The sequence below is a fragment of the Lacerta agilis genome, chromosome 1 (assembly GCF_009819535.1).
Source record: "Lacerta agilis isolate rLacAgi1 chromosome 1, rLacAgi1.pri, whole genome shotgun sequence".
NCBI lineage: Eukaryota > Metazoa > Chordata > Lepidosauria > Squamata > Lacertidae > Lacerta > Lacerta agilis.
The window spans coordinates 31528543-31539851 of NC_046312.1; the positions used below are offsets into that span (position 1 = coordinate 31528543).

An 11309-nucleotide genomic window follows, 5' to 3' on the forward strand; every position below is an offset into this window, starting at 1 on the left:
GCCGGCTGGAGCGTTCACCACCGCCAAGCGCTTCAAGGCGGACTTTTTTTGTGCCTTCATTCTTACGGAGTACCCTTCCCACCATCTTTTTCCTTTCTTCTTTTTAAAGCCTTCTTCTGGCATCCAACAGGTGCATTGAGACTGAAGCTTCTTCTGAGGACTGCAGCCCACTTCGTAAGATGCAGGAACTGCCATTGGTATAGCACTGTGGGTGTATGAAGGTGGACGCCAAAATCAATATCTGTGCTTTGTTATTCGCTGGAATAAATATAATTTTTCGCAATTAACTACATCCTTCCGGGATCCAGAACAAGCTTGTCTATAATGCATTTTTATGCTTTAAAAACTCCCGATTTCTCTCTCTCTCTTCTTTTTCTGACTTTGGTATTGCCTGATTATTTAGCCATGAAACGAGCTACTGCAGGCAGCAGTAACCTGTTTCATTGGATGGGTGAAGCAATGGTTAGACTCTCTGAGCTGAAGTTCGCATCAACAGATGAGGTGATGCACTTGTTCCTGGGCTGTGTTACTTCAGCCCAAACTGAGAACTAGCAGGGAGAGCTACAGAAGCATTCTGCTTTCTGGAGCCTTAACTATGTATTGGATGTATGACAGCACAATAACGTAAGAAGAGCCTGCTGGGTGTGTCTTTCATTGCCTTCAGAAAGCTCAGACCTTTTGGTTTCAACATAACATACAGCTCCAGGTTACTTAGGTTGCTTATATCCAAAGACAACAATCTAAACAGGACAGCCTACTGGCCCACGATGACAGTCCTGATGAATTAATACGAGATGCCATAGGGGCAGGATGCTGGTGCTTCTGAAAGTTCTTGCCACAGTCACCTTAATGACATTGCAATCTTTAAAAGTTTACTTAGAAGGAAGAGGTCCCATCATGGTAGCTGTGCACCACCTCCAGTATCAAAGGTGAGATGCCTCAGAGTGTTAGCTACTGGGGAACAGCTGCTCTTGCACTCACGCCCTTCCTTGTGAGCTTCTCATAGGCATTTTTCTGGGTACTGTGAGAACACGATGCTGGACAAGATAGACCTTGGGTATGAGTCATCAGGATTCTTCCTATAGTCTTCCGTTCAATGCGAACATGTTTTCCACTAAGGCGTTTTGAAGTGGAATGTTGTGGAGCTGCAGCCTTGATTCCGACTTCAATTCTCTGAAGTGCAGCCCATTGCTTTATTGGGACTGTCCCAAATTCCAGAAGTGGGGAGTTCCAACCTCAATTTTTATCTGAAACGTTTACCCATGGAGTACAAATTCAGAATCTCTGCTTGAGTACAAGGGTATCAGGTATGTGGATTTCACAACCGGAGCAGTGGCAGATTTAGGGCAAAACTGGGCCGGGCAAAAACCCAGCAGCCCACTCAATAGAACAAGTGAACAAGCAGGAAAGCCCTCGCTCCCTAAACTCACAATCCGTTTACCACATTTTGAAGCAAGTGAAGTTGTACCCATAAAAATAGCGGGTGGTGATAATGCCATTAAGTGAAGTAATTGCCGTTAACTTAGCCATCGAGATAATAAAACAACACCATTAAAGAGCAGATTCTAAATTTGCCTAACTACGCCACTGCACCAGAGAAATGTACGAGAACTAGAGAAACGTTTTCTCCACTTCCGGTTCCAGGTACCTCGAATGAGGCAAATCACATCGAAACCTGAATGTAATACGGAGAAGACCAAGACCCCAATAAACGTATGTGGACGCAATCACATGGATTTTCAGTGGAAGAGACTATCAGTTGAGGTCAATCAAAGCCCGCTTCTTCCAAAATCAATGCTATGCCACAGATCTTTTGGGAAAGTGAGGGTGGCAACTCATCCACAAAAATCCAGCTCAGTCCATTGTGGCTACTCCCGCCAGCGGTCGTTAAGACTGCAGCCTCAATAGAATCCCCAGTTTGCAATTTGGTCAGGACTGTTTAATTTATACCCGCTTCCCCAGCCCCCTTATTTGAACGAGTGGTTCTAAAAACAGCTCAGATTTGGAATTCGTTCTCCTTGTTTCAGTGACGCTCAGGGAACCGTCAGGGCAGAACTACCGGGCAGAAGTCTAGGGCCCCATTCAGCAGATTGAGCAGGAGGGTCCCTGAATGCTGTCTTGGGACATTTTGGAGTAACGTCTAGAAACACACACAGTTCAGCATCAAAAGATGGAGGCAGGCTTCAGATTGTCCAGAGTCTAGGAATCTTCTAACTGCGCCGCTTATGAGACTGACATCCACCCTAAACTGTTTGCTCCCAGGAAACAGAGAGTCCTTGGGGGGGGGAGCCTGAAGGGATGGGTGAAGTCCAACCTCCGTGTGTTTAAATGTGGTGGCTGCTCCTCAGCCGAAGTCCAACAATGTGGGCTTGCTTTGTGAAGAAACCGGTTGGAAAGGCGGAGGGGGCGCGCTTCCTGAAATCCAGCCTCTGCACAATCGGGGAGAATTGATAAAGTGTTCCTGAACCCTCCCAGCTGAAAGGAAATAAATGTCTTGGGAAGACGTTAGGCGAGACCACTCTGGTTTAAGGGCGTTATTCATTAAGTGCCTAAGCGGGTGCTTAATTTAAGCAAGAGCGTCTCCAGCATTCACAGCGAAGAACGCCATCTTAAGCACACTCACTTTGGAAGGAAAGTTTCCTAAGGAGGGGCTGACCTCTAGCCAAGGAATCGTCTGTCGGGGGTCTGAATTAAGCGCCTCATTGAGGCCTGCTGAATTGCAGGACCTTGGTCCTGTTTCTATTTCGGGTGCTGCCGGAAAAAAATTAAAGCCAACCTACTGCGTTGCGACTTCTAAGAGATACCTTGTTTTATTAAAGCTTTTCTCTCCTTGTTTATCTTCCTTCCTTCCTTCCTTCCTTCCTTCCTTCCTAGCACAGAGAAGTGCCTCCATTCCTCCCAAACCTTTGTAGAAATACTACTTTTTAATCCACTCCTCCCGGTCATTGTGGCTACTCCCTTCAGGGGTCCTTCACGCGGCAGCCCCCAAAGGGCCTTGTCAGTAGAATCCACAATTTACAATTTAGTCAGAGCTTGCCCATTTAAAGCAGCCCCTCTCCGCCCCCGCTTTTAACGGCCAGTTTTCTCCATTCACTTGGAAAATGCTTGGCAGCTACACTGAAGGGCGGCAAGGGGAGCCTAGGGGGTGGGGTGAGGGGTGGGAGGTGAGCTCTCTCCGGAGAGCCCCCGTGGGCTCCTTTCGAGAAACGCCTCCTCTGAGTCCCCGCAATCTGGTGTGGAGGAGCCTGGAAGACTCTGCAGGTTCGGGGGGGGGGGCACCGTCCGCGTTGAGGTTGGCACCGTTTGAGTAGGAAAGTCCTCCCCTCTTCTCCTCCCCCCCTTCCACCCAACGTGGAGAGTTATCAGTCGGATTCTGTGGGGTCAAACTATTGAAGCCGTCGGACAGTAAATCAAAAGCATTTCGCAGACACCGGGAAGTGGGGGGAGGTTTGGGAGACTCTCCTCAAGGGCATGGGCCGAGTGGGAAATCCTTTAAGCAGGCCAAAGGCGTTGCATTTCTCTCCTCCTTTTCTCTTTACTTTTTCATTCCGCTTCTTCTTTTTATGGATTGATTGGTGTTAATTCAGCCAGGTGAAAGGATACGGTGTGATTAGGCTAGCAGCAGTGAGCACGGAGAAGGAAGGCGTCAGTGGATTCTGCAAAGGCAGGCTCCCTCCAAATTTAGCTGGAAAGGGAGATTTCCAAAGGAAACTATCCTCGCCAGTTCGAGGAGGGAGAGCCTAAATTGGATTGATTAGCTGTGGGAAAGCAGATAGCCGATCCGGAGGAGCGTGAAAGGGCTTGCCTCAGACAGCGCCTGGTACTTCGGGAAATAAACCCGATTCACTTTAGCGGAACTTAATTCGGTTTTAAGAGGCAGGCTGTGAAGACACGCCGGGCTTTCCAAATGAGAATGAGGGCTAAAATTAAGAACGAGCCACTCTCCGTTCAATCCCCACAGGTCAAATAAATTTTAGCAGGGCTACTCCGGAGTAAAGGTTAGTTCCACCCGTTTACTCCAGAGTAGTCCAATCCGAGTCCACGAAATTGCTACGGAATCGGTCGACCTTATTATGGACATTGTAACGAATCGATCTGCGGAAATGATCGGTGGTGCAAAATCTAAGTTCCCTGATGCTGGAGGTCAGTTTTGTTTTAAATCAAGGGAAACTACTTCAAATATCAAGTAAAGCTGCTGGGAATGGAGTGGAAATATAACCGGGGCCCCGTAAATCGGCCTCGGTTCAAACGCCTCGGCTCAACTGGTTTGGGGCTCAGGGTGTTTCACTGAAAATCTTCCCTCAGGGGGCTATCCACCTCCTGTTTAGTTCCATTGCAAAATTCCCATTTAATTCTATGACAAAATTCCCGCATGACACTCACGTGAAGATAGAATGATCAAACCATCCCTATCTGGAATAGCCAGGTCCCACCGTGGACAGGTCCTCTTCCTCATCAAGAAGATGGTAACAATTTTTTTTTTAATAAACAAACTTAATAATGCACACCCAAAGGGGAGCACATACGAAATATCCACCTTTCCACCCCAAAAGACACTCCCAAGAAAATATTGGAGTCGAGAGGGCGTGGGCATTAGAAGATAATGAAATCCACACTCGTTACAAGAAATAAACGAGAAAACAAATAACATCAGTGCATGCTGATTTTATATATCACAAAACAACAGAGGCATATTCCCCTGCTCAAGAAGGAACTACCTTGCAGTACACGTTGGCAGATTCGTTTAATTGTAAAGAAGCCTTCGACATCCTTATTTTCTAGTATGTGTATTTGTGCGTGTGTATATAGTATGTGCGTGTGCCTATCCTCTGTCTCTAATGCACCCTAAAATGTTTACTGAACAATCCTAATGGTTTGAGCTGCTGCTAGAAATTTTTTAATATATATAAAATGGTAAAACAATTTGGATGAGTAGAGTGAATTGAGTTCAGTTCCTTAAAACGAACAAGTTATTGAGTATATAAAAGTAGGGAAAGGAGGGAGGGAGGAATCTAAAAGCCGTTATCCCAATAAGTATGCCAGTCCTGTATTTATATAACGTATTTATTAAAAAGTTGAGATGAGATATTTTCAAGAAATCAAAAGAGTCATTAGTACAACCAGTTATTGTAAAGTCTTTGTATCTGTTATGACCGTAACAGATATTGCAATTCACCCCTCAGTATTTTAGCATACAGTTCTATGACCTTATAACTAGTTTTGGTGTTACTATGTGTTTTGCATTCTCATTATAATTATCATTATTAGCCGAACAGTCATGAAATCACCAACTTTTTTAAAAAAAATGCATTTGGGAAGGGGAAAATAACTTTCGATTCCCCAGTAACTAAATTATTTTAATCACTTCGGTGAATAGATTTCCCCAAAGAAGCAAAGAAAGAAATGGCGCATTAACTCAGAGGCGAGCAGAACGGCTCCCATCCCAGCATTTGCTTCAAAACAGGGCTCAGAAGTGCCCAGAAGGAACGCTTTTGATTTCTAAGTTTCCTCACGAATCCAGAAACTCCCCGACACCCAAAAAAAAAATTCTCTCTCCGATGCGAACAAACTTCTTGGGAACGAAGTTCCCTTGGTTTCCTTCCAAGAAATCTATCTAGGGCGATGCGTTACTTGTATGCGGTTCACGCACGTGAAAGTTGTTTCCACCGTAAGCGCCGCTTAATATTCTAGCCTAAAGCATCCCTCGCCCTATACACCTCAACTTGGGGTGTGGGTCCATCCCATTCATTTCCACGGCATTGACTTCCGAGCGCGCTTGGGACTGCAGTGTTAAGGTGGCGGCTATCTGTAACTTGGCGCCCGGAGAAGTCGAGGGGGAAACGGAGGGGCTGATTGGGGGGGGGGGGGTGAGTAGCTGCAATTATATTGGCGTGGAGAAGCTCACCTTTTGCCGAGCGGCAAAGTATAATCACCGCGCAGGCTTCGACTTGAAGGCTGGGAACTCTCCTCTGGGCACCTACTTTTCTCCTAAGCGCTTTCTTGCCTCCTCCATGAGAGGCTCCCAATTGAAGGGAAATGATCCTTAGGCATTAATATCGAGCCAGTGACAAAGCGACCGGCCATTTACGCCGCCACTTTAGACAAAGATATTTAGTTATCCCCGGGTAGCAGCAAGTGCACTTTCGCCTTTATTTATTTATTTGTTTGTTTTAAAAGCACAACCCCAGCCGAGAGACGCCAACATATTTACCAGGGGCAATTACTTAACTTGTTAGGACTTAACTGTTATTTGAGACTCTATTATTATTATTATTATTATTATTATTATTATTATTATTATTATTATTATTGTTGTTGTTGTTGTTGTTGTTGTTGTTGTTGTTGTTGTTATTTAAAACAAAACCAAAAACCAAAAACCCTACCAGGTAAATTGCCCCCTCCCTTGCCTTGCTATTTCCTTCAGCTTGAAAGAATCTCTTTATTAAATTTGGTGCCAACGCTCTAGGCCTGGGTGAGTTTCCCCTCCCCACTTTGAGTTATTTTCCTTTTCTTCTTTGCCCGCCCACCGCCTTTCGCCTTCCCTTCTAATGATGGGATTCTTCCCTCCCTTCCCTGCGGAACTTGCGCGTGTTAAATATCGCTTGGAGCAAGGGCGCGCGCCGGTGGATCCACGAGCCGCCTAAGCAGACCTATTTGGAACGGAGCCATTATGAAGAGGCAGATCTGACACACCCACGCATGCCCATTAAAATCAACCGGGGAAATCCTCTACTCGCTTGAGCGGGGCGTGGGATCGTGCCCCTCGAGGCTCCCTCCCCCCTCCCCTCAGCAGCGCGCCTTAACCGGCTTGTGGATCGTGGTGGAGCCGCCTTCAAGCCTCCGTCCCCCAGGCAGCTCTCGATTTCTCTTGACACCGAGGTGGCCGCAATTAGGCTGAGCGGAATATTAGGAAATGAAAGACACAATTCTCCACTGGCAGGGTGATGACCTAACAGGTCTTTTCCATCCCTGGCGCCTCTGATTCATAAATAACCCGAGAAGCTGCTTTTAAGCTTTAGACGTGGCCCGGAGGAGTGCGTGACACGGTTCCTATTGGAAAATAACAAACGGGCTCTTAGCTTTAATGTGTTTTCCAGCAGCCCATCATCCTTATACAATTGCTTTACACACATTTCTATCCCCCCCCACCCCGCGCAACATCCCCCACCCCCACCCCAAAGTTCCAGCTTCCATCTGCCTGCGGAGTAACGAGCTAGACAAAACGATCAGATGATTGCATGTACAGAGAACATATATTTGGCGAGGCGTGGGCGGTGCGGGCGGGGAGGGGATGCGCTCGGAGCCTCGGACAGATAAGCTTCCTATAGGCTCTATAGCTTATGTCTCCTAAGCAGCGCTGATAAGGCACAAGTAGTTTGCTCTAGACAACCCTCCGCGCCTCTCTCGAGGCTCCGTCCAATGTCTGGCCAGAGAGCGGATTCCTGCCAACTTGGCGATGTAGGAACGCTCCATCCCGGTGCTATTTCACACAGAGACTGTTCTTTTCTTCCTCGGGTGCTTACGAAGGGGAGGCGGGGGCGGGTGATGGTGGTGCTTGGTGGTGGCTAAATCCAGTCCTTCAGTCCTGACCTTCCTCGTTCAGACTGAGGTAGGAGGAGGAGGAGGAGGAGGAAGAGGAGGAGGTGGGGGGTGAATGGAGGAAGTATGGGGGGAGCGTGTGGGTCGGTGGGTGGGTAGTTGGGTGGTAGTGGGTAAAGAGGGCTTAGGATCCGAACCGGCTTGCTTTTTGTGAAACTCGCCCACGGGCGGGGCGGGGGAAGGAATAAAGCTCCCCCCCCCGCGCGCCTCTCCCAATCCTCCTTTCTCCATATTGGAACCTCTTTAGAGCCCCTCTCCAGCCTTAGGGTTCGATTCGCACCCCTCCCGAACAATAAATCCATAAACCGATTGATTCGGGGGAGGGGAGAGGGCAGGACTTTCCCTTTCAATCGTTGCATTTTTTAATTTTTTAAGGCTTTTGATATATATATATATATATATATATATATATATATATATATATATATATATATATATATATATATATATATATATATTAAAAATAATAAAAAATAAAGGCTGAGTGGGCAGGTGGTTCGGGTGGGAAAGCCTGAGAAGTAAAAGAGGGGAAAAAACTTAAAAGGTGTTTACCTTGTCATCAGCATGTACGCTAATTATCTCGGGCAAGATGTGGGGTTCTATTGTCTTGTTGCTTTAGTGCCTATGCCCCGCCTCTGGTGGCAGCCTAAAACCTGGCGTCTGGCTAAAACAAACGAAAGGCAGCTCTGAGCCTCCACTCAATCCAATTAAGGCGGACTTGGTCCACTCGGTTACGTGTTCATCCAACAAGATCGGCGTGGAGGCAACACACCAGAATATTTGGCAAAAAAAAAAAAAAGGAGAGAGAGAGTGAGTGAGAGAGAGAGAGAGAGAGAGAGAGAGAGAGAGAGAGAGAGTTTTGCCTCCCCTTTCCCTTTTTTCCCTCCTCTCCCCCCAGCCGCCGAATCATGTCGATGAGCCCAAAGCATACGACTCCTTTCTCAGTGTCTGACATCTTGAGCCCCTTGGAGGAAAGCTACAAGAAAGTGGCCATGGAGGGGAGTAACTTGGGGGCTCCTCTGGCAGCTTACAGGCAGTCGCAGGTTGCGCAGCCGGCCATGCAGCAGCACCCCATGGGCCACAACGGGACGGTCACCGCTGCCTACCACATGACAGCCGCCGGGGTCCCTCAGCTCTCGCACACCGCCATGGGGGGCTACTGCAATGGAAACATGGGAGACCTTCCACCTTACCAGGACACCATGAGGAACAGCGCTTCCGCCACCGGCTGGTACGGGGCGAACCCGGACCCCCGCTTCTCCACAAGTAAGTGCTCCGAGCTTTTCCCCCCCCTTCTCCTTCTCTCTCCACCTTTTCCCGCGGCGCGGTCGCGCGGTCCCCGGCAGACAGGGTAGTGTGGGGCAGCAGTTAGAGCGGAGAAGGGCGCGAGGGGGAGCATTTGGTATGAAGCTGGTCTGGACGTTGCTCCCCCGCCCACTCCCCCAATTTTTGTGTAGTAGTAGTAGTAATAATAATAATAATTAATAACAACAACAACCAAAACTGCAACCGGTTTCTGACCTTGTCCTGGGCTCCTGGGTTCTTGTCTGCTCCTGGCTTTGGCTGGAGGGAGGAAGGGGCATCTCTTGCGCCTTATGATTAATCTCAGCGGCTAAGCGCATTCACAAAGAGAGGAGAAGCGTTTTATTGGACAAATGTGGGTGGCTGAGACCAGGAGGGAAGGAAGGGACTTACGAATAAAGAATAATGCGCGCCCAGAAGAAAAGAAAACGTGTGAGGGAGCGCGCTTGAATATAGGAAATAATAAAATGTTTGGACGCCAAACAAATTGTTCAAATAAAACCCTAAGGCGAGGGTTCGTGAAGATGATGAGGTTCCGGTGGCCCTTTAAAGTCTAAATAAAAATTGAACAGGTGCGAAATGAATTAGATCCCTAAGCCTGATCTGCTTTAGAAGTACGAAGGCAGGCTCTGGACTACGTCTAAGGAAATTAATAAACGGAGAGAAATAGATAACCCATAAAGGATGTGAAAAGGGCGGGGAAGTAACGTTTATTTATTTTTTGACAGGTGGTTATTTTTTGATAGATTACAAGGTGTAAACGGCGTTGCAAAAGTGGAGTATATGGTTCTTAGATTATCCTTAGATTATCCTTTCTTAATGTATGCAGGGATGTATGTGTGAGGTAGATAGCTAGATAGATAAGCATGAAAATGTCCCTTTTCCTAAATTTGAATTCTCCTCGCTGGCCGTTTCTAGTCACTTCTGCACGAGAAGATTTTTTTTGTTCTTGTTTTAAGCGGGGGGGGGGGGGTTGCAGCGTGGACAACGTACTCTACAAAGCCACCAGATACCATATCCGTTTCAAATCCTATTTAGAAACGGATTTCTGCCGATTTTTCAGCGTCTTCCGCGTTGACATTTTCACCGGTATCAGTGTAAACTGGTATTAGTGTTGTAGGGATTTGACTAGATATTATTGTTTAGCATTTATTATTGTTGCTATTATTATAATGTCTAGGGACATGTCAACCATGGCCTTTTTTCCCCCTTTGTGGATCTGGATCTCGATAACAGGATTCGGCCTCCCGGCATGCGGGCCAAGCCGCTCCCCGCGGGTCTGCCGGAGTCTCCTCCTCGGCTTTGCGCTTGGTTCCACTGATTAACGCTCCTTCCCCCGCTGTTTCTTCCTCCCTCCCACAGTCTCCCGCTTCATGGGCCCGTCGTCCGGGATGAACATGGGCGGCATGGGCAGCCTGAGCTCGCTGGGCGACGTGAGCAAGAGCATGGCCCCGCTGCAGAGCACGCCCCGTCGGAAGCGCCGCGTGCTCTTCTCGCAGGCGCAGGTGTACGAGCTGGAGAGGCGCTTCAAGCAGCAGAAGTACCTGTCGGCGCCCGAGCGGGAGCACCTGGCCAGCATGATCCACCTGACGCCCACGCAGGTCAAGATCTGGTTCCAGAACCACCGCTACAAGATGAAGCGGCAGGCCAAGGACAAGGCGGCGCAGCAGCAGATGCAGCAGGACGGCGCCTCTTGCCAGCAGCAGCAGCAGCACTCGCCCCGACGGGTGGCTGTCCCGGTCCTGGTCAAGGACGGCAAGCCCTGTCAGGCGGGCTCCAACACGCCCACGGCAGCGGCGGCGCTCCAGGGCCACCACCAGCAGCAGGCTGCGGCCACCGCCATCACCGTGGCCTCCAACGGCGCCAGCCTGGGACAGCACCAGAGCCACCAAGCCAGCAGTGCCGGCCAGTCGCCAGACTTGGGCCAGCACGCGGGAAGCAGCCCCTCGTCCCTCCAGAGCCAGGTGTCGGCTCTGTCCCACCTGAACTCGTCCAGCTCGGACTATGGGACGGCCATGTCTTGCTCCACCTTGCTATATGGGAGGACCTGGTGAAAGGGGCCGCCCCGACGGGGCCCACCACCTCGTCCTTGTCCTACGGGCTGACCCCTTCCTTTTCTTTTTCACAGGCACACACACGCACACAAAAACACACACAAATACACACGCACCCTCCTCCTCCTTTGACTTCTTCCCTTCTTCTCCTTTTTTCTGCTTTTGTTTTGTTTTTGTTTTTTTAAAAAAAGAAAAGACCAGAACTGTGGGGTGGGGTGTTGTGTCCTTGGGACAGACGAGAGGACCAGAAGCAGACTTCTTAAGTTGTGAAATGGCTGCCGTGTTGCTGAAGGCCTGGAGCGTTGTCTGGAGGAGTTTGGTGGCCCCTGAGACCCACGATGGACCGTGTGCCCG

The 11309-nt window shown here is 48.7% G+C and overlaps 1 protein-coding gene across 2 annotated transcripts; it reads left to right on the forward strand.

Annotated features, from left to right (window-relative positions):
• Positions 1–3289: 3289 nt before the first annotated feature.
• Positions 3290–11059, forward strand: NKX2-1 (NK2 homeobox 1). Of its 2 annotated transcripts, none has more exons than XM_033143285.1 (3): positions 3290–3307; positions 8498–8865; positions 10264–11059. In XM_033143285.1, exons 2-3 carry the CDS (start codon positions 8508–8510, stop codon positions 10953–10955), a joined length of 1050 nt encoding a protein of 349 aa, XP_032999176.1. In that variant the 5' UTR covers positions 3290–3307; positions 8498–8507; the 3' UTR covers positions 10956–11059. The 2 variants fall into 2 exon arrangements, with proteins under 2 accessions (XP_032999176.1, XP_032999167.1); XM_033143276.1 differs by lacking the exon at positions 3290–3307 and adding an exon at positions 7290–7609.
• Positions 11060–11309: the final 250 nt, after the last annotated feature.

Excerpts from the sequence above, each read along its gene's own strand:
- NKX2-1 (XM_033143285.1), top strand. The coding sequence starts at position 8,508 with ATGTCGATGAGCCCAAAGCATACGACTCCTTTCTCAGTGTCTGACATC. Across the intron at positions 8,866-10,263 it reads GGACCCCCGCTTCTCCACAA|TCTCCCGCTTCATGGGCCCG; the intron begins GTAAGTGCTCCG and ends TCCCTCCCACAG.